General features: G+C 38.1%; 1 protein-coding gene across 5 annotated transcripts in view; it reads right to left on the bottom strand.

Moving 5' to 3' along the window:
• LOC117945398 (protein unc-13 homolog B-like) overlaps window positions 1–23,887 on the bottom strand; it is a 156,678-nt gene that overhangs the window by 18,190 nt on the left and 114,601 nt on the right. For 2 of the 5 annotated variants that reach the window (XM_034872866.1, XM_034872865.1), the window contains exons 24-34: window positions 16,719–16,787; window positions 16,462–16,551; window positions 15,820–15,960; window positions 14,761–14,993; window positions 14,310–14,395; window positions 13,304–13,345; window positions 12,489–12,615; window positions 11,815–11,911; window positions 8,580–8,723; window positions 4,451–4,528; window positions 3,872–3,949 (exon numbers count right to left, since the gene is read on the bottom strand). In XM_034872866.1, the coding sequence (XP_034728757.1) occupies window positions 3,872–3,949; window positions 4,451–4,528; window positions 8,580–8,723; window positions 11,815–11,911; window positions 12,489–12,615; window positions 13,304–13,345; window positions 14,310–14,395; window positions 14,761–14,993; window positions 15,820–15,960; window positions 16,462–16,551; window positions 16,719–16,787 (1,185 nt within the window). Of the gene's footprint in view, window positions 1–1,116; window positions 1,156–2,358; window positions 2,380–3,871; window positions 3,950–4,450; window positions 4,529–8,579; window positions 8,724–11,814; window positions 11,912–12,488; window positions 12,616–13,303; window positions 13,346–14,309; window positions 14,396–14,760; window positions 14,994–15,819; window positions 15,961–16,461; window positions 16,552–16,718; window positions 16,788–23,887 lie in introns of all 5 variants that reach the window. The other 3 variants (XM_034872868.1, XM_034872864.1, XM_034872867.1) reach the window with 3 other exon arrangements.

Raw genomic sequence — 23,887 nt, forward strand, 5'->3', positions numbered from 1 at the left:
TGTCCTCAGTTCCCAAATGCTCACTGAGTGTTACTAAAAGAAAGGCAATGTAACACAGTGGTAAACATGCCCCTGTCCCAGCTTTTTTGGAACGTGTTGCAAGCATCAAATTCAAAATAAGTGTATATTTGCACACAAAAAAACAATGAAGTTTATCAGTTTGAAGATTAAATATCTTGTCTTTGTAATGTATTCAATTGCATATAGGTTGAAGAGGATTTGCAAATCTTTGTATTCTCTTTTTATTTTTGTTTTACATAACATCCCAACTTCATTGGAATTGGGGTTTGTATGACGGGTAACAAAGTCAGCGTCTGAGGAGGAGGTTGTGGTGGATGCATGAGTCAAAAAAGCACAGGACTTTCACCCAGGAGACCCCTGTTTTCATCCGAAGGGAAGGGAAAAGTGAATGTTGACTAATTTTAACTGTTATTTAATCTGACTATATGCTCACAATACATCCAAAGTAGGCTAAGTTACTGTATCTATATCACTTGAAATGCAGGAACGTAAAGAAAATACCTTTACGACAGCAGGTGTGGTAAAAACACAACAGCTTTTGTCCTAAATGGCTGCTAGAATCCCCACAAACTGAAAGTACCATATAGCCACTTTAACTCACGTAAGTTATGTAGCAAACATACTTATTTTAACCCATACCACCATTTTATCCTAAATATAATCAAGTAGTTTTGTTGCCTAAACAGTTTCTACACTGCAGGGATTTGCGCAGGCTCACTAAGCGCTTTGGACATTCGTGGGATAACGCGCAAAAGTGTCTAACTTTACTTAAGAAATCATACAAAACTGTTGTGTGAGGATATGTTGCATCAGTGCTGGACCTCACCAATGCTCTAGTGGCTGACATGGAGAAAATCCCTGCAGCCACGTTTAAAATTAAATGAAGTTAAAGCAGCTGATAATATAAAGTTTGGGTGGCCACATACATTTAGCTAATCCTTGTATTTGCTATTTAAAAAGAAAAAGTAATTGATTGCACAGATATAAAAGAAAAATGAATTAGTCTTTTAGTTCTCAAGTCAATCCAGTTTAAAACCCCTAAAAAGTAATTTTATCCAAACTAAACTATGAGGTTTGAGGTTGTGACAGACCCACCTCCTCATCAAACTCCTCGGGTTCCTCCTCGTTCTCAAGCTTTTGGAAAGAAGCAGCACCGTAGTGAAACACAGTATTTTTTCACATAAATCATATCAGGTGAGAGGAAAACTTTATTTCTAGGAGTGAAAACTAGGAATCTAGAAAAAGGAGAAAGAGTTCGAGTTGATCTCTTGTTTACAAGTAAATAGGGAACATTTTAAAATAGACACACACACACACACACACTACTGGGTTACACCAGGTTCAGGGTGGATTTTTGCTTTTAAAGGTCCTATGACATGCTGCCTTTTGGATGCCTTTAGTGGTCCCCTAATACTGTATCTGAAGTCTCTTTCTCGAAATTCAGCCTTGGTGTAGAATTAGAGCCACTAGAGCCAGTCCCACAATGAGCTTTCCTTAGGATGTGTCATTTCTGTGTCTGTATCTTTAAATGCCATTGAAGAGGAGAGAGGGGGGCAAGGTGGAGGGTGGGGGTTGGCCTTGACAAACTGCCATTGTCACTATCCAATGTTAGTCAAGTGCAGATGTGTGTTGCGCATGCTAAGATTTAAACAGTTTACGGCATAACATGTCGTACTGAAATTTGTGAAATCCATAAAATAAACTTTTCTCATTACAAAAAAATAACAGAAGATGAAAATCATTTCAAAAACGATAGCTCAAGACACCATTCCAGTGACAGCCTTAGCTGTGTTTGATTGCTAACTTGTAGCCAGCAGTGAACAAACTTCTTTAAGTAGGTCAATTTTTACTGTATTAACATTACAGAAGCCTCTCGTTAGCATCTTGTAGGCTACTTGTCGCAAAGTGACGCATGCGCCACTCACATCTCCACTCGACTCACAGTGGGTAGTAATAGCCATGCTTCACTTGTTTGCAAGCCAGGATGTCTCTCTCTTTCTCATGGGTGGCCAAATTCTCTTGGCGGGCAAAGCAGAGAAAGAGGAGGTAACCTTCCCCCTTATGACATCATACAGGGACGATTCCAGATTGGCCCATCTGAACTTTAATTTTTACAAAGGCGGAGCAGGATACCCAGGGCTTGGTTTACTCATATCACCATTTCTAGCCACTGGCGGATCATAGGCAGGCTGGAGCTACTCATATTAATGTTAAAAACCTCATGAAGTGAAACTGTCATGCCATGGGACCTTTAATTAATTTGTTTATTTTGGATCTTTGTGTTCCAGGAGCAACAGGGGAAAGGAGAGCGAGGGCAAAAAAGAAACCTAGACATACCATCTCCTCCTCAGCAGTTAACTGTAAAAAGAAAGACACACACTCATTCTCACCTTACATAGATTAACTTGCAGCCTATGTATGCACACACTTTTTTCAACACCTTCTGCACTTTCATCAGCAAACAAGATACAGTAAGCTATTATTGTAGAGCTGTCTCCACTATTATTATTACAAAATAGTTCAGCAAGCTTACTTCAACACAAAATACGGTGTATGGTAATATAGTTTTCAACTGTATTACTCCAAGGTTGTACACAGTGCAAATGAAATGTTGCAAATACACAAAACAAACCTTTTCCAACATTCATCCAAAGCTTTGAAACTTGAAAAAATTACAGGTTCAACACAAACACAGAAATAAGGATACCTGCACACATATACTGTAGCTTCTGATCTACTGTTAGTGACCAATATACCCAAATACATATAAAATTGTTCCATTGCAGTAATTACGTCACATCTGGAGGATGGTGAGTTGACCCAAATAGGTTTCTCTATGTACTAACAGGACCAACAGGACACTAGCTTTTGCAGCACAATATTTTAGAAAAGCCTATTGTGTGAATGTTTGTAACCTCACAAAAAAAAACAAGGACAACTACAAAACTTGAAAATCCAGAAGCAGTTATTGGATGTGCTGCAATGTCGAAAACGCCTAGCTTTGGAAATGCACCTTTGGAACGTGTTCTGTGGGAAAATGTTTTTCACTCATTTGAAATATTTTGCTGTGCATAAAGGCCTCTGAGATCTGTTTCCTTTCTCATGGGGGTGAAAACCAAAACATGCACTCTTGGAACAACTATGTAGAGAAACCTTTTAAGCGTCCAGACAGTCAGTGTATCATGCTCTGTTGGACATATTATCAAATCTTTGTCTTCTATGTTATCTGTGGTTAACATGGACGCTAAACTGCAGTAGGTCAGCAGTACTGGCTCGTATGTCGTAGTCTTTGTAACAGGGTCAATGCATGTTTCCATTAGAAATATATATTTTTGTCTTCTTATAGGTCCAAATGGGTCCCTCTGCTGTAACTGCACCAGAGAACTCCTTAACCACTGCGGGTCCAATAAGACTGAGACCAGTTCCAAATGGCAACAACCTTTGCAAGACATGACACATTTGTTCTCTTATTTTAATTTTTTGTTGCCATCTATGCTTAAAAAAGGAGATTGTCTGAAAAAAGTCTCCAGTCAAAGTTACATCATCCTGCTCTAAGTAATGGCAAAGTTTGTCTTTCACATCAAACATTTTCTTACATATCTGATCACAAAGGCACCTTGGGATTAATAAAATGCTACTGACACTAGCATATACAAACACTTTTTAATTTCAACAATTTGACCTAGAAACAGAAAGAAACACCTCTTCAATAGCTCTAGGTTGAAATGAAAAACTCCCAGGTCTCTGTGGCAGATGGTTAAAAACCACTGGTGCAGGACAAGTGTTAGATGTGTGTGTGTGTGCGTGCGTGCGTGTGTGTGTGTGTGTGTCTTCATCTGCTAATGCTCACCTGCTTTGCTCCCATCGACTCAAACATCTTCTCCAACAGGACCCTCATCTGCTGAATGTTGTTCATGAGTACACAGGGCTGGAGGATGATAGATGAGGGGGACAACAGGTACAAGTTGTTAAGAAAAAGAAGGTGGACAAAAAGTAAAGAATAGAGACAGCAGAATGAAAGTCAGGCAAGAAACAGAAGAAAAAAGGGGATGACAGAAAGCAAAGAAAGAGAAAACAACAGACATATGTTAAAGGGGTGGTTCACATGTGGGACATAAGACCTTATTTCCAAGTTAGCCAGTATGTTTTTATCAGTGGAGACAGTTTTCAACACTTTTAATTCAGTCCTTCCAGTTGCAGAGTTTGCAAGTCAACAGTATCTGCCAGCCTGCCATTAAAAAAAGTTGTACCCACTCCACAGTACACCGAAGGCAAATAAAGTATAAAGCCAGACTATCGATGTCGATGTCTGTTGATAGAATAATGTTAGAAATAAAACTACTACTGCACACTACTTGGTCTCTTTCTAAATCGCAGATTAGCAGAGTGAGGTTGTTTGGTAGCAGAGTTGTGACGCAGCAGTACTCACTATCTTCTCTTTCTCACAGTAGGAGGGAAAGCTCTTGGCCAGCAGGGCACAGTACTGCAGCAGCACTTTGGTGATTGTCTGTGAAAACAAGATAACACACACGTAGGACATGTTTACTCTGGGAACTTTGAGGTAGTGACTCTGAACACTGCTATTTACTTCTCCAGTTTTATTTCTCTTGTGTGGTGAGAATACTGCTCAAATATTCACTCTGTGATGGCTGTACATGTACATCTCTCTGTCTTTTCCTAAAAGAGCTATAGGTTTGTTGGTAGTGAAGATGTCCTGAAATCAAAAGGTCTTTCTTTTGGGACAATTTTAAATAATTTAAAGCCAAGTCTGTATGAAGTCAAGTCTTCAAAAGCAAATTGTGGTTGACAACTGAAATGCAGTGTTTGAATGCAAATTAGTACATTTACTCCAGTATTGTACATTTTTGGGGTACTTCTACTTTACTTAGCATTAGGGTTTATGTGCTAATTTCTGTTTTTGCAAGGCCCCTCCTGCCTCATTTAATGTCTGTAGGCAGCACTCCACAGACATCCTTTCCCCTTCAGATCTCTCTTGCTGTTTCTCCAGCCACTGTCTTCTTAGCTTGTTCAACTATGTTAGCTGTTGTGTAGCTCTCATACGCAACAAGCCAATTATGTTTCTATCTATTTTAAATAAAGCACTGTTCTTGTTGCCAGGAGAAGAAAAAACATGTTTTTCTCCACACTGTGCAGCATCCAAAACACATCCATTATTTGTTCAGTCGATGGATCAAACGTTACACTTAGTTGCCAGTTTAGTGGGCAGCCTTCACACAAACTGTACTTATAATGACAACAAGTCATACATTATGTTACTGACGTGTGTGGTACGCTATAAATCAAGCAAACCAGCATTTTTAGCATCAGTTAGTTAAACTCATACTGAGTAAGCTTTGTGACTTTGTCTTTTAACACAATATTACAAAGGTTTATGCAGAATGGTGCAAAAAAGCAAAATAAACAGAAGCAATTGGAGATCCTGCAGAGAATAATACATAGGGGGTAAAATCATTCATCAACGATTTTGAAACTAAACTGTACCCTTGACTGCTGTTTGTTGAGCCGCTATCTTTGAGATGAGGATACACATAAATGCTACAAGCATGGGGCATTTTAAGCTTTTCAAAACCAAATTTCAGGAAATATGTCATCAGTTGCTAACTAGACCTGCATGCCAAATCAAATGAAACCTCAGTAACTGCCCATACTTCTTAAATGAAGGAGATGGGTACTTTATGATGTCCCACACTTTTAAACTATTCAGTATGTTGACAGCTGGTTTGCAGTATGTATGTGCTATACAAGGAAGTAATTCACCAAAAAAACACACCAAATAACAGTTTTCTAAACAATGTTAAGAAAATGTGTTAGTAAATTTATTGACAGGACATGACAGAAACGGTGACTGTGACCTCACAGCGTCTCGGGCTTGTTGTGATAGAGTTACCTACTTTTTGCTGAGTCAGCCAGCTAAGCCTAACTCATATATTAAACATGTGGCCTGTTGGCTGCCTGCATTACTTAGTATGGTTTTCTTTCTCATTGTACAACTCTGTCAAATACTTTTTCCAAAATGAACTATAACTGCACTGGCCTGGAGGCGGAAGAGCAAGAGTGGATACGAGAGGGATAGAATAGGAAATTGGAGGGTGACAAAAAGATAAACTGGACTAGAAATGGAAAGAAGATAGAATTAAAGGCAGAAAATATCCGAGGGCCTTGGAAAGACAAGATGGAGAGTTCATGAAAGGACGAGACAGCAAGATGGAAGATGAAAAACAAATTAAAGCTAAGACGGGGATGAGATGAAGCACTAGAGAGAAACATGAGTGGAGTGGCCGAAAATGAAAAGGGAGTCATGGGTTGGGGACGGAGAGATCGACAGCCCAGAGTGATGGCTTACATTAGCCATTCTTTGTTTAATGAGTCCCGTATTGATTGAGCCATCACACCACACACGCACGCACAAATATATGCGCGCACAACTCCTCCGGAGAGAAGGGTTTGTTAGATTTAATGGCTGTGCCTAAAAGCAACTGCCTTAAATTAAATTTGTAGAAAGAAATATGACATCAAAGGTTGAATAACAAAACATTGCACTGTATACATTTTTCCAAACAATATACCTGAAACTCATCAGCCAGAATCTCAAAGACACAACAGATTCAAGAGTCAGTAAAGGTCTTATGTGTCTCACAATTTAAAGCAGCATAGGAAGAGGTTTTGATGTACGTCATCTATTCTTCAATCATGACTTTATCTCCTCTTAATAAGGTGAATTGTAAAAAGTGATGAATTCTAACAGATTGGGCCTCATGCAGGAAGTAATATACAAAAAAAATTCTTTATTTTTGTCTGTATCCACAATTTTTTCTTATTTTGTTATTACCCATTGTGTTACTATTATTAAAATGGCGGACCCAAAAATGCAGAAACAACAGGGCAGTGGTGAGGATTTAATAAAAACAACAAGGGATACAACAAAAGGAGTCCCGAAGAAAGAAGGCAAAAATGCCACCAATAACCATTAAGGAACCAAAAGACCATGGGACTGTTTCAGGAAGGAGGTTTAGCAAACTCTAAGTCTAACCCTGAACTCTGAGTTGATTTTCGTGCCTAAACCTATAATCTATTTCATTTAGGCACAATCCTGCGGGCAAAAAGGTCCTAGGCTTACTAATCCCATTGTAAGGCTGTAAGGCAGCACCATCCTTAACAGAATTATAATTAATAATCTTTAATTTTAAATGGTTTAAGGGTGCAATACTGTGGAACATCTTTTTAATGTCTCTTACTAGTTTGTGTCCAGGGAACATAAAACGTTTTATGAACTACAACTACAAAACGTTTAAAAAAACCTGTTTCAGAGCGAGTCACACTCCTCTGATGGCGCTTTTCTATACAGTGGCTTTATTTATTTGCTCCGCATCTCCGATGTTGTAAAGAACGTTAACAAAGAATGTAATGTGACACAAAGAATCTGTTAAGATGTAAAAACATTTCCACGATGGGTTACGTGATATGAGGATGGACAAAGATATGTAGGCTACATAACTGATAGACTGGGTAGAAAAACTATATCGCGCAAAAAGGTAGGCCTAGTACCTGGAAATGAAAATACATCTACAGTATAGTATAGAGGAGACTGAGAGAAACTCAAGGTCTATTAAAGAAAACCTGCTCCCAACAAACTGGTTAGGTTCGAAGGCTCAGTTACCATAGTGACTTACTCTGAGGTGAAGTTACCTCTCTTTCTGAAATGGGCTATAATTACTTTGATTAACCTCCGTTTCTAAAACAGAAAATCCAGAGTTCCCCTCATCTCAGGGTTGACAAACTCAGAGTTTTCACTGAACGTTCTTTCTGAAATGGACCCAGGTTCTTTCAAAAATAAACTGGCACACCAAGACAAAAGGGGTAGAGATAATGGTCCGACAACAGACAAAGACAGTAGAGGTAATGACTCACGGCTTGATAGCATTCCAGGCAAAGTCACAATAAACTTTTCTAGCTAGGTTTAGCTAGCGGCCACCTAACGTTGATGTTAGCTAGTGCTAGCTGATACTAGCAATTTCTTTCAGCTTACCCTCATACAAATTTGTACTAAAGAAATATATCCCAATAAATAATGTGTCCAACTAACAATTATTTTATCGTAATAGTTAATTGGGTGTCAAAAAATAGAGAAAGCTCCCTATTACAAATTGATGGCTAGCGTTTCTAGTTGGACCAACAGTATAAAACCCAAATATATTCAATTTACTAAAATGTAAGACAAGGGAAAAAAAGCACATTTCAGAAGCTGAAGACAGAAAAGAAAAGAAAAGACAGAAACTTATCTATAGAGAAGGTGTAATAAAAACCAAAACCATCTGTATTATGCAGATACCACTAGAGGCGAGGGAGAATATGTATTTCGTGTAATTTGGTTGAAACAACCAATCAACAGCGACAGGGGAGATATTTTTGATGTGCTTATAATGTGTACGAGTGAAATGGCTCCACACAGATCCCAGAGAGATAGAAGATATGTGTGTGATCAGTGGTAAAATGAACAGAAACTGATGTAAACATGCCTCTCGTGTTTCAGATCTCACCTTGGCGAAGCGCCGGTTATAATGGGCCACCACAGTGGGGTCAGGACACTCCAGCTTCTTGATGATCTCAAAGCTCTGGTTGAGCTGGGTGAAGATGTCTACCACCGAGCTGGAGAACAGAGCGTGCTCAGACGTCTGCTGGAACTGCAGGTGGAGGGAGGGAGAAGACAAATTGCAAAATGTTTGCCCAGCAGTACCATACCTTTCTTTAAAAATGCAACTCTCCCATGTCCCCTCTGTTCCTCACAACAACATCCTTACACCATCTCCTTCTCCACTTTCCTGTAATCAAATAATAACTCTAACCATTCTCATTTCTTTTTCAAGCCGTGCTCTAGCATAATTACTGTAATTTCAGGGCACTCTGACCATTAAAATTGTTATCATTCATTTTATATGACTGCTGGTATAATAGATAGGCTTATTGAACTTATGAACTGTTGCACTAATCATATGTTTCTACAGATATATTCACCGGTTAAATATTACTTTTGAGCTTAAAGCTCAAACTGAAATAAATAGTCACTAAAAAGGTGCCCAAAGGGTTGGTGTGGTAGTTGGGACAACCACGCCATATATTTCCCAAATGGCCAAGTCCTGCTGTTGAATCCTGCCCTGTCTCTCTTAGTCTCCGAAACCTACTGTCTATGGATCCATAACTGGCTCTTTAAGAGCCAGAGGGGGCCAATAAGCACTTAAGGCTTCCTCAATAAAATCTGTCACCCTTTCAGTGTTAAGCGATGTAGTTGCACTAATTTTGTCAGTGCTTTGCTAACTTTGCGTCTGCTTCTGATTATGTTCATATATAATTTCAAAAAATGAAGAGTGACGAGGCAAGGCCTAGAAACTAAACTTTAATGTTGTATGTACAGTATTATATATGTACATATTGATCAATTCCACCTAACTTCAATACCTGATTGCTATAACAAGAAAAACCTCGATTATTCTTCTTAGGCCGCTTTCTGTTCAGAAAATGCAGTCCTTTACTCATTTGAGTGAGGCTCAATGCAGAATAAAAAACAAATAACTTGCGTTTGTGCCCTCTGCAATGGCAACGTAACTTCATCATGCAAGCACACATTACTGGTAGAGTACTTTGTAAAGCGAATGACCTATTTCTACTGTTGACATCATCATCAACGTGAGTAAATACAAAATGATTGCTTTAAAATTGTTCCTCATACTATCAATATGTTTTGGAGTCTACCGATAAGCCTCTAAAAAAACATGTCAAGACTGAAGGGAGGAACCATCTGTACAGTCCATGAAAAAGAAAGTATGACTTGATCAATAAAAACACTTAGCGTGCATCAAAATTATACTTCGTACTGTTCAGTGTCAGCACTGGCCACAAGCCTTTCCTGCTCTCAAAACTCTCCCAGAGCAACAACAGTTCCTGAAGATAAAGTGGTGCAGCTTTGGGACCAACAGGAGGTTGAGAGACAACACTTGTCCATCATTATGTTATTCTGGGACTGACTGGCCATAAGCAGAACTCTGCTACATGTGGATAAATCGAAGCCTCCTTGAACAAAAGGTCATGAGACTGGTGCTGTCTTTCAATGTGTTGTGGATGTCAGTGTTGTAAAGCTTTTCTTTCTACTGTATAGTTTTTCTGCTGTTGCACAATGGCTCTGTTCCTACAGAAAAATGTGGTTTCAACAAATACTCAGGACGTAGCATAGATTTGATTCTGCTGGATAATTAAGGAGGTTTTATGTAAAACGTAACAGATTGTATCAGTTTTTATTCACAAGCAGGCATTGCAACAGAGAAATTAATATTTTAACATTCAGTAGGGTTAAGTCGTAGCAGTGAATTTCCTTTCACGGTTGAGTCCTGATAAATCCTGAGTTACCTTCCATTTTCTACTTATAGAAAATATGAATTTATTACATTCATGCAAAAAATTGTACTGTAAGACACCGGTCATAATTGTTGTGATCACAGACATAATGTCTCTGCTAACTGAGTGCCTGCAAATTGTTCTTAATTCAATTCTAGTGTTTGGTGAGGCAAACTCTTTGTCCACAGGAAACCAAAAATTAAATTTCAGAGTGAAATGCTACATTTTATTCCACCAGGGAGACGGTTGATGCTTAAGTTACAAGAGATCATTGGTAAAATTGGTAAAAAAAAACATGCTTTATATAGTTACTGACATCCTGTTGAAGTGTCAAACACTAATTACTAACAACCTTATTTAACTAAAAAAACATGCTTTATATAGTTACTGACATCCTGTTGAAGTGTCAAACACTAAAAACTAACCACCTTATTTAACTACATACATCATCTGTGTGTTTCCTTAAATACATATTGACACATACACATGGCTTTACTGAGAGAGTGTAATGTTTACTAAAGTTCATTTTATCGTTCTACATCCCTCCAGAGCGAGAAATTAGGAAAAGATACTCTGTTAGGCAGAAGGGACAATTACATTATGGTGTTCTGGTGTTCTAAAACAACTAGAAGATGGTTGTTGCAGTTTTAGCCTTGGCACACTCCATCTTCTCAAAGTCATAACTCAGTCAAATCTGAGCACAAAGAAATGCACACGTTTTTATATTCAGCACGACACTCTAAGGATAGTATCATCTCTGGTGTCCATTGCAAATAAATGTCTAAAAATCCACTTAGAAATCATAGAAATAGTAGATGCTCCATATACTGTAACCCCGGCACTTGAGAATCATCATGGTTTTAAGTTTTCTTCAGTATCAAAGTAATCCAGTTATAGTTGTCTGTACATGCAATAATGGCTAATTTTGCATACTTTTATGGGTGCCAATTTGCAAAATAATGTGTCAAAAAAAAGAAAGAATATTGGCTATGAAAATGAAAATTTTACTTGCCCAAATTATGGGAACGGTAGGTTCGAAAATTTAGAGCATACTGTAATTAGTGGGTTTTCTATTAGAAATATGTTTTTGATTTTCTAACCATAGTAATTACTGATAGCTTTGTGTAGTTTGCTGGTACACAAGTAAACAGAAGTAATTGACAGCAGTGAAGACAAAACCAACTGTCAACTGCACTGCAAATAGTATTTTCTAAAAACTAAAATGTGGGTGTTTATATTATTGATTTGTTATCCTTTTAGTAAAAACAAGGATGGATATAATCCTGGATTTTTGAAGGAATCCAAAAACATATCTGAGACCTGTAAACTCACAGAATAGTTTTTTTGCCTACAAGGCCTTCCACAGTCTGTTTTTTTGTGTCTTACCCCTTCTCTCTTGTCTCTCTCCAGCGCCCCGTGCATGAAATCCATCGACACTTCCTCGTTCTCAGCCAGCCAGGCCAGGACAAACTGAAGGAACCACCTGAAACAACATCTAATGTTATTAACCTTCTCTTTGATGAACCATATAGTTGATACATAAAACAAGAGAAAACTTACTGAATGTGACTGTTTTGTGTCACTGCAATCTCCTTAAACATATATTTTCAAAAAAATGTTTTATTTTATTAATTCTCCAGTTCTATTATGTCTTACCTGTTTTTTGTTTTTGTTAATTTCTTTTAATCTTAATGAATCTGTGAAATGCACCTTGTAACTTCTTAACCTGTAAGTACTTCTGTAACTGGTAACACCTAAACGTTGCTATATTATGTAGGAAAATATATTGTATTAGAATAAAATGTCCTGCAGTGCAATTAAATGTTTTATTATTAACAGTGTTGTTATTATCACCATTACTCCAGTCATCCATATTTGTAGTGTCCAAACCCAGCGAGGAGAGCTTTGAGTGTGCGGATATTTGTGGGTTTTATTGTGTATGCAACAACAGGCCATGTCTCAGTGGAAAGGCAGAAATGATGAATCAAGATAACCACCTTTCTGCCTGAAGAAGACAGAAAAAGAGTGAGATAATGAGTGTGTGTGTGTGTGTGTCTTACGCAGGGTATTCAGGCACAGTGTCTGCAAAGGCGGGCAGGTCCTTAACATACTCGTTGTAAAGCCACTTGACCTTGAAGTGCAAGTTCATGTAGTCTGCAGTCTTACAGAGTCTGTGCTTCTCATGTTCTGTAAAAACAACAACCATGCATGTGCACGCACGCACACGCACACACACGCACACACGCACACAGACACACACACACAGAGAAACAAACCAAAATAAACACAGGGTTTATCTCTTGAGGTGCGCTGTAGCAGTTGCAGGTTTGCAGTCTGTTGGTGCTACTCCAATGTATTAAAGTGCAGGTTGGTTTGTACCCATATATCTTCAACATTTTTTCGTAAGGATGAAAGGAGATTATTTACAACAGTGTAAAATGAGGAGTAAATATCCGTACACATGTCCCTGTACACAAAAGCTTGCAGACAAAGAAACAGATCCCCTCCTGTTTGGTCACTTTCTCAGTTTCCATCAAACTCTGAACATAGCTCAAAAGAATAAAAGCTCAATAATAATGTCACCTTAAAGGCTAAGTTTTGCGCTAATTACTTTAAATCAGGAACATCTGTCTGTCCTGCATTTTAATCCTGCCTATAATGCTCCAAACATCAATAATCTCATTGACCAGTTGACCCCCACCCTGTTAATATTATTAGGCTCCAAAGTCCAAATAGGGTTGGGAATCTCTGCTAATTGCATAACTACAAACAAACAAAAACACACACACACATACACACACACACACACAGACACACACACAAACACACATACAAACGCACACACACAAACACACAAACACAATCACAGCCTTACCAGCGTAGAAATCAATTTTGCGGATGTGAAATGTGCTGGGAGCTGAGATGGCAACAGCATTACGAAACGAGTTCAGGCAACACAGAGAAGCAGGTAAAATAATTAAATGATAAATGATAAAGATATTACTGAAATGAAAATGGCTTTGTTGGTGCAAAAAAAATAATGTTAGACCACAATAATACAGGGGAGCTGGAGGATAAATTAGACACAGAGTAAAAGCCTAGAAATGGGTCTCCTAAAAGGACTTGTCATCATCAAATTTGTGATTTGAACTCAGTATGAAAGCCTTATACTGTAGAAAACAAGCTGACTCAGCTACAACACTCATTTTCACAGGACTCAGTGTGCCGGATAATGTTTCAGGATACTATAGTTTCTACAAGTCTAATATGAGACACAGTCAAAAGCCAGAACACTGAGTAGCTAAGCAGGTTTCAAATGAGACAGAGCTCTGATGATGGTTCACCAACTGCTGTTCTTGCATTTATCTCAAAGGTATATCTTACAGTATGTGAAGATCAATCATGTTATAGACCCAAAGCTATCAGTTTCTCATGGAAACTGTATTTACTTGAGGCACCACATTTGACAACAGCCTAAGAACTGGCCCAACACCCAACACACGATATCATTTTTTTTTTTTTGCATTTTAAAGTGTTCAATGACATTACAAAAGAGTCTGGACACGTTTGATGTACTTTATTTGGACATTACAACCATTTCTTATGGTTGGTTCTCAGACAATGCTTTGACTTCTGACTGTAGCTTGTCATCAGCTATGTTTGTATATAATCTCACCGTTCTTCCAACGACAGAGGTAAGCTTTATGCAAAACTGGAAGACACGATGAAAAAGAAAAGGAAAGTTGATGGAGTGAAGAAAAGGAAGTGTGAATTTCAAGCAATTTTGAGGAATAGCGGAAAGTTGTTGCTCTGTCTCTCTCTTACGCACACACAGATACACACAAATTATGTGTACAGAGACTAACCCTAACCCGTCTTACCCTCCAGTGCATATTTCATATCCTGAGCAAACAGCCTCCAAATGACCTCAGTGCTGACTTTACCCACATCGAGCTCCTGAGGAAACCTGAAAGCAAGTGAGAAGTCAAGAGTTTAGATAAAAGTATTCGTTAATGTGCTAGTGTGAGCATCCTCCACCAAACAAGCACTCATGCACACCTTAACAGCTTGAAACTAATACAAATCAGTCCCTAAAAGAAAACAACTCACAGCTACTGGTTTATATGACATGACACTAGCAATCTATTGTCTGTTAGAAAATTCCAAATAACATTAAATAGCATGTTTGAAAAAAAATATATATATAATGATTTTAGATTCAATTTTGATTTAAAATCACTTAAAATCAAACCGCAGACACCTTTGCCCACATATTTTACTCATGTCGGAGCTACAATATGGATATACAAGATAATAAAACTCAGTACTGACTGGTTAATGATGGGTGTGTAGGAGTTCTTGTCCTCCTCAATAATGGATACGATGAGAGTAATGAGTTTAGGCCAAAAGTCTAGATTCTGGATACTCGGGCCCTGCTCCTCCTGCTGGTTCTCCTCTTTCTCCTCCTCCTCTTCTTCTTCCTCCTCCTCCTCTTCTTCATCATCTTCCTCTTCCTCTCCATCTGCTTTTTCCTTCTTCTTTTTCTTTTTCTTCTCTGGCTCAGGCTGCAAGAGGACATAAACAGAAGATGTAATAATGTGTTTAAGTTCTTGACACCTATGCAAAGTTGAAAATCCAGCACTTGCAATGAGAGACACATGTAGTTTTGAAATAAGAGACAAGAAGAAAAACAAGGTTTAGTATTCAACTGTAATTTCAATAAATGAGCTTTTCCATATTAAACTGTAATCATACTCTATGTTAAAGGGAGACACTTAGTAATAAGGCCCTCTGGGTTTCTTGTCGTGCTTGCAAGTGCTTTTTTAATCTGGCTACTCCATAAAGCTAAAAAAAGAGACTTGTCTTGATAACCATGCAAAGAATTGTTAATTTATACAAACCACAGGCTGGTTTAATGAGTTCAGACACATTAAGACATGAATCTTTCCGGGCACGGTTAAAAATATTAAGTGTTCTGGAGATAATTCTTTGGCTGATGGAGTTAATTTGTGCATCAATTAAGGCAGCCAGCATGTGCTGTTTGTACTGAGATTAATATGATCAGATGGAAGAGTTAAAGCAAACAAGTAAGATTCAGATCCTGTTTTTACTATACTGTAAAATGGAGCTTTGTCAAAGAAAGACTCCATAAGGGACTACATCTGATTCACTACAACACCTTGACACAACAACTACTCCTATCAGGCTGTTTAGGTATGTAGCAAACAAAAGGTAAAATGTCAACTGGGAACAACTATTGCATTAATACATTTCCACAAATTTGAAACAGCTCATTTCTCTAGAGTCTAGAGAAATGAGCTGTTTCAAATTCTCTAGAGTCTAGAGAATCTACTGTAGAGGCTCCAACCACTTTGGTGCTTAGCAACTCACTGGTTTGACAGCGGGCTGGAATTGGCGGTTGAACAGCTCCAGACAGTTGTTGAAGATGTACTCATAGGTGGAGTTCAGACAGGCCTTGACACAGTCTCGCACCACATTGGCGGCCCTAGGAGGACTCTGCAGCTCTAAGACCTGTACAAGACCGGACAAGTCAGACATACAGTAAATTGTGCAAAAACACATTCATAGGTCATGGAGTAGGAAAATATATAAATATCAGAATAGCAGTTAAATATTAGATTATAAAACAAAAATTCTTCTGACAATAAGCAAGGATGTGGGATCACCAGACAGTTTTGAGGTTTTGACAGATTTCTTTAAGTCTAAAAGTTATTAAAAAAGTCCTCTCAAGTATCAGATAACCCTGAAAAGTCAAAACACAGATAAAAAACTAAAAGTAAATGATATGGTTTTCAAATGATACGGACAATATTTATATAATACAAAATAGACTACGAAATAAACAGACTTAAGACTAAATACAATTTTTATTTTCAACATAACAAGCCCGTTTATGAAAAACTGATTTTAAAAATATATGTCTCCTGTGATGACATCAAACAAGCAGTGTTGCATTTATCTGATATTTGGTTTTATGATTTGGTAATTATTGAGCTGCTATTTTGTTTCTACCTTCATCCTGAAGAAGGTGATGCTGGTGAGAAGATCCACTGTTGACTTGAGGTCATGGAGGCGAGCCTTGCTGCTGGCTGGAAAGTTGTTCTACACACACACACAAACATATACACACACACACACTCATTTTTAAATGTATCAATGTACTGATTACAAGCAAGCAGTCATGACAAAAATCCAAATGTCTAACACCCTGATGCAAACTATGTGTGTGGTGAATAAAAGAATAAAAGCAGCTGAAAGCAGAGACTCACTCTGTACATGGAGAGGTCGATACGCAGGGAGTTGTGCAGCTGATCGAGGAGCTTCACAAAACGATCTCTCTGTTGGAAATACCAAAGAAAGAGCAAAGAGCTTTCATGAACAGCAAGGAAGACACAGACAGACAAGAGCAATTTGCAGCCTGTGTGTGTGTGTGTTTAAATATGTCTGACTTTCCATCTTTTTGTGAATTTGTGTGTAGTCCAGCACCATGAAAAAATAACAGACGGGATGAAATGATCCAACTAAAAATAAATGTTTTGTTTGCAAAATATATCAAACTGGAGACAAATTCTTCTACACAAAATGTAGAACCAAAATATAAGAACATTAGAGCTACATGAGTATTGAGTTTGGAAAAGCACTTCATGGACCTTGCTGATGATAAAAAGCAAGAAACATAGAAACAAAGCAGGACTGGCAGCTCAGTCTGGTACCTGCTGCAACAAGACAAGACAGGAAGTTAATAATGGAAGGCTACCCGGCAGCAAAGGCGGATCGATTTCTCATTGGCACATTCAGACACCTCTGTTTCTCTACATGTAGGGGTTTGGGCCACAAAATGTCTTCTCATTTATGTCTCACAAAAGAGATAACGGTGCACACACTGATGCTACAAGGCCAAAAACTCAGTTTTTCCTTTCTACACTGAAAACAAAGTTTCTAAAAATCTTCACCCACATTGTTTTCCCAAAGATCCGTTGTCAGTGACCTACATTTCAGTTTGTGTGTAGACGAAAGGCTAACACGCATATCGTAGAAAGAGCAACATTTAATTGTGCCTGAAGAACCTATTTTTAAGATCTGTTTTGCTGTTTTGACAAGTAGTAGCACTATTGAGCAATGTTTTTGACAGTTGATGGTGCCAAGAAATATAGAAATGCGCTAAAAAATAAGGCAAATATGGGAATATGGCAAAATCATGGACAATTATAAATCTCGAAACAATAGGCTTTTCATAGGTTTCATGAGAAAGGAAATGCACTCCACACATTTGTTAGACCTAAAGGATGTGCACAAGATGCTTTTGTATACTTTTCATACGTTTTATATTACGTTCATATAACAAATGCTTATGTAGGGCCTGCTTTGGGAGAAACTTTGTTTCAGAGTCTTGCTCAATAACATGGAGACACATGGACAGGAGGAGCTGGGATCAAACCACCATGTGATCAATGGCCAACCAGCTCTACCACCTGAGCAAATAGCGGTATCCCCATTGCTTGTTTTGTAATATATCCACTGATTTCCTTCATATGTTTTGGCAACACAAATGTATTTCCATTTCATGCCAACAAAGCAAACAGATTTTGGGAAAGAGAGAGAGTACTCTGGCGTAGGGGGAGTCACGACATGGCTCACAAACTAAGGAGATAAAATTAATTTTGTCTGATGAAGAGAATGAGGGGAGGAAAAAAGAGAAGCAAGGTTTCCAGCCTAACTGGAAATTGTCACAAGTCACTCACTAATTTGCAAGAAAATGCAGAGAATCCCACATTGGTGCAATTTTATTATATAACAGAATATAAAGTTTCTTTAGAAATCTGTTATACCTGTCATGGTTGCACACCAATTAGTTAGCATATTGCTATCACATTGGAAAGGGTTTCCCTTTGTTTTTATCCTTGGTTAAAAACAAGAACAATGGCACACTTACCTGGCACAAAATACCAATAAACCATTGCCAAATTTCTTGAAAGACTCTTTCAACTCTTGAAGTGTCTATCTGCATGTCCCATGATGACAAGATCAATGCAAACAGTTATTCATTATTCCACAGAAAGCAGAGAGACTGTGACTGAGAGTGCTACAGCTTTGTGACTCATGAGAAATGAAGGTGAATAGTTTGGTTTCGGATAAGAGAAAATGAGGGCGAGAGGGAGTGAGAAATCCCCAAACACTAACATGCACAAGTACACGTCAAAGCTCAACTCCAACCTTAAAGGATAAGATGGTGATAGTAATATATGTTATTTTTATTCTCAACTAACTCTGAGAACAAATCCAACAATGAATGTATCCTAAAAAGTTTTAGAGCCCCATTATTGTCCAAAAACTACTGCAAACACGCTTCATAAGGTCAGTATCTACAGTCAGTATTGATTTAATGAGAAAAAGATATAAAAATCGCCAGCCTTCTCCATTCTCAAAAAACCTTAACCCTCAACTTTAAAGTTCAGCCCTTTGAAGAAGTGAGAGCCAGACAATATGTCCTTACTTAAAAAAAAACTGTCCTCACTCTCACTGTTTAAAACCCAGGAACACACAAGACATCTAGAGACAAGAATGCAAGACCTTTAAAAATATAACTCATTATCACACTGTCCTTCCTGAAAAAAAGGCCATCCTCGTCCACACACACTGCCTCCACTGGTCTACTGCGTGGATTCCCTGAAAATCCCTGTCCTCTGCTGCTGTGACACAATTTATGTGACCATAACACATTTGGAATATGTTTCAATTCATCACACCTGTGATAAATGTCTGTTTTCAACTGAGAATAATTAACATTACAAACTTAAAGGCTCCACCTCACAGTTAAGTTAAGTAGCTTGAAGGAGAAAATAAAAATGATCATTTGGAGATGAACTTCAACTTTTTTGCATAAAAGTCTGCAACCAGGTCCATTATCCTTAGAAACTCAGTTTTCATCACCATTAAATGAACATTCCGCAGCATTTATTTTTGTATTTTTAGTATTTTTTAAATAATATGATTGTTTTTTATGGCCTATATGTCCTTTTCCCCCTTGGCTGATAGTCCCAGACAAAGTTCTTCCTCTGCAACTTCTAACGGAAGTCGTTCAAATCTTTAGACATTACTTCATAAATCAGTGGTGCCCAGCCGGTCCAAACAATATGCATTTTGTGACCTTTGTGACACGGTAGCACAGTAAATAGAGCAGGTCAGTGAGTCCAACCTAATCAGGTTTCTATTCCATCGTCTGGTTTCAGCACCAAAGCATCTCTTTTCCTTGTGGAGCAGGTGCAGAATCCCCATAAGCTAATAAAGGGTACCTTAAACAAGTTGTTGAAGGCAGACAACATTAAATTATCTTGGTAGAAAACAGTATTGATTGCTCTGTTCCTGCAGAATCGGTTGCCCAAAGCCGGAACAAACACTATAATAACAGAAGTCTAAGAATCAAATAGAAGTTAGTGACAAACTGTTATTCTGATTAATTTGGCGATAAGACACAGTGTCAGTTCTCTTTTAATGTGTGTCAGTTCTCTTTTAATGTGTGTCAGTGTCCATTCTGCTGACTTCCTTTTAGATGACAGTAACGGACACTAGTAACATGTAGGAAAACTACTTATGTGACTTTTCATTTTTGATGTTCAGCTGACCTCTTTAGGTTAAGTGAGCAAATAATTGAAATGAATAAAAGTGAAACAGTTTAAAGCTGCCCGCCTATAATAAAAAGCAATACATACTCCTTTTTAAGGGACCTTCATGAGAAATTACAATACCATATCAACTCCTTGCTAGGAGACACTGGCCCATGTTGAGGAAACGTGCGTACAACCTAAAACAGGTGTAGGAGGGGCGTCAGCCAATTCCTACGCAAAGCTTGGCATTTATCAATTTGAACATGAGCGTAGGCTGCGAAAAAATCGTACGTCTGGTCTGATCTCGTGTACGCAAGTTTACGAGTCAGTGTGGACTTGCAGTGCAGCATGTAACAGGAGAAGAAGAAGTCATCAGTTGATCACTTATTGACAATGCCAGACCTCCCAGCTGTTGCCTGGCTCTGACTCATGAAAAAAACGAGTAAAATAAAAAAACCATGCATAAACTCTGCTACCGTGTGTTTGTTTAAATGTAGGTACACCTACATGTAGGCCTGTAGAGAATGCAATTTAAGCCTATATATTTTTATTAGGAGTATACATTTGTCAAGGATATATAAATTTAATAAAACCTTAGCTGGAGTCCGATTTAATACGTCAATAGTGTTGACCGCATCAGTGATCTCTTTCTATTCTGCATTCTTCCTACAGTTTAATACCAGTTTTTAGGCTGCCAAATAGGACACACATTACTGCAAATTAAGATGAGATGTCAGGGTTTCAATCTCCACCTCAGAAAAGTGCCGCTTCTTAGCCGGATTGCCTCTGGCCATGTCATAAATTGTAGGGGCGAGGCCTCAAAACTGAGAATATATTTAAATTACAATGGTTTCCAGCCGCTGCATCAATGTACTACTTTTCTTACGCTCTGATTGGTGTGATAAAAACGTTTCATGAATCCCAAGTGAAGACTGTTGTAAGAGGATTTCTGCGCTCATATCTGGGCGGGTTTCTACGTTAGGTTGAAAAATGACAGCCAATTACACTATGGGAGCTTTGGGATTTTGGCAGATTTCCTGCAAACATTGCATTTGTTGCCATATGCTTTTGACTGCAGGCAGTGTTAGTGAGCTCTTCACATTTTTTTATAGCCAAATAGAGCTGAGCTGCTTAGTCACCTTAGACACCAAAAGACTACTGTACTCCCACTCAGATGTAATGACATTCAAAGTAAGTCACAAAAGTACAATATAACAAGAAATAAAAATAGGCACTTCAAAAGAGAAAAGCTGGGTTTTGGTGTTACCACACAAAATCAACAATAAATGATTTTACACTCTACATAAACTTAAATGACCTTAATCAAGTTAATCCATGACCTGCTCTACAGCTAAATCTTTAGTAGACTTTCAGTAATTAACTTTTAAAGAATAATCACTGCTGATTTAAAGAAGTTGTTTATGCAGTTTTTTATGCTGAAACTTGAACAGACATTGACAGCATCTTTACCACCAGAACTAGAAGCTATTCCCTGTGAAAATAATTTGTAGTAAAAACCAAATACAATCCAGTGAGTAATGTATGTTTGTTCCCACTGGCAAATTGACTGAAAGTGAGAGCAGGAGAGGGAGAGAGAGAGAGAGAAAGAGAGAGAAAGAGAGTAAAAAATAAGCTCCAGCAATTGAAAGAGACAGACTGTGGGCGAGCAGATGGTGAAAAACAATCACACTGCTGTCTGTGTGTTGTTCTCTACGAAACCAAAAAATAAGAAATCAATGAAGAAAAAAACACGAATGATTTAGAATGATTGATATGATTGAATCAATCATTCTATGGATCTCAGGTTAATGCCAACATTTAGAGAGATCCTCTTAATGATTCGATGGGTCTGGTATGTTTTCATGACAACATGGACAAACTGATAAATATGATACAATGCAATACGATTCAATTCAGCTTTGATTAAATATTGATCCAGCTAATATTTGATATCAAGTTCTGCAAAAAAGGTTGTTTTTTGTTTATCTGTCAGTGGGATTATGGAGAAAAAAAACTACTGGCCTGATTGTCATGATACTTGGTGTGACATGGGCCCCGTGAGAACCCTTTCAATTTTGGAGTTAGGAGCCATGGTGCTCTGGAAGTAGTGTTACTTCCCCCATGTAACTTTGTATCAGCTACTTCCTCCTAGCACAGGGATTTTTGGTACCAATGGGTCTCGTAACGTTTTTCTGTGTCTTAATAGTTCATTTTAACACCCTTGTATTAATTTTAAATATTTACTTATTACTTTTAGCTTAGTACCTTTTTGTGTCTTTATATATGTAAAGCACTTTTAATTGTCTTGTTGATGAAATGTGCTATACAAATAAACTCCTCCTTCATATTAGTAAGTATTACCATAACAAATGGTGTACAGCTCACAGATTATTTAATGTATTAAATATAGAATAATTAGTTATTTTATGTGGGAAGTCAAAAGACACTTAGTCATTAATTAGTGTGGGTCACTAATGATACATTGTATGACATGTCATACTGTATGTATGGAATTCATTCATTAATTCAAGCTGAGTCATGCATTAATTAGTGTCAAGTCATTAGACTGTTACTGATGTTCTCTATTATCAAACAGCAAAGCAGAGAACAGCTTAATGAGCAAGCAAATTACCCAGATACCCATATAGAAAATGATTCAATTCAGAGACATTTTAACTGATCAACCATCCAGGAGGGCTTGTTACCAAGCTGGCAACCCAGAAATAGACCAACACAGTTGTAGCCCATGGTGAAAGCAAGCCTGCCTGCATCCCCTGACCCATTAAAGCAAGCGCATGCTCCTGCAGCCGCTCGTATATCATCAGAGTCTAAGTGCAACTGGTAGGAGAACTCAAGTCAGCGCTGTTGGCAAAGATCCCAGGAGTCATTAAGCGTGGCCTCTAACTGTCATTGTCTCCCCCCCCCCCGCCCCCATCTGTGGCTCCTGTTGTGCCTGCGGGCTGAATTTGGGACACCGCAAAGTTCCAAAGGTACCAGAGTGATAAGACATTACCTTTTATTGAGGAAGAATATTAGCAGCATAAACGAACACCCACAGGTCATGCTGATGAATGTCTATGTGAACAAGATCTTTTACAAAGCTTTAAGTATTACTGACACACCAAGTCACCTTCTGTGGAAAAACTAGCTTTAAGGCCAATTTCTTACTAGTAAAAGATTAAATCTCAGTCTGTAAATCTCTGTTCTTTTGTTGATTTTGGTTCTTACTTTCTATTTCTACTTCTATTGGTAGGTGCGGCTAGTGTTTTGAGCGTGAAATCCAATTGTCTAGTTTTGAGCTTGAGTGTAACGCTATAAGATCTCCATCGCGGCTTGCAGAGAATTGTAATTCTTTTAATCCATCTCAGTACAGTGACTAAAATATGTTTGAATTGAATTATTGAATTCATTAGAAAGAGATCCTTTGACTACCAGATGTCCTTGATATTTTAACATGTTTATCTATCTACAATGCTAAGGCAAGACACAAATAATAATGTAAACGTGTAGCAAGAATCTACCAAGAATAATACAGCTCCTCTCAAGGCACATGACACTGTAATTGTTTTGACCTGTAATTGTGGTGCAACCAATATCCACATCAGGGTAATTTTGAGAGGGTAATTATTTCCCAGGCTTTATCAGAATCAAATCCGTAGTGTCTGAGAAACCAGCTGGGCCTGAGGAAGGATGAATAAATAAATAAAGAAACAGACAGAAAGAGCTGACACTGAGATGTCTAAGTTGTTTGGGAAACGTTGAAAGCTTCCACTGTGGCCACCAAGGTGCTTAACATTTCGAAAAGACTTATCTGCACTGAATCTTTATATCAA

The sequence above is a fragment of the Etheostoma cragini genome, chromosome 5 (genome assembly GCF_013103735.1).
Source record: "Etheostoma cragini isolate CJK2018 chromosome 5, CSU_Ecrag_1.0, whole genome shotgun sequence".
Taxonomy (NCBI): Eukaryota; Metazoa; Chordata; class Actinopteri; order Perciformes; family Percidae; genus Etheostoma; species Etheostoma cragini.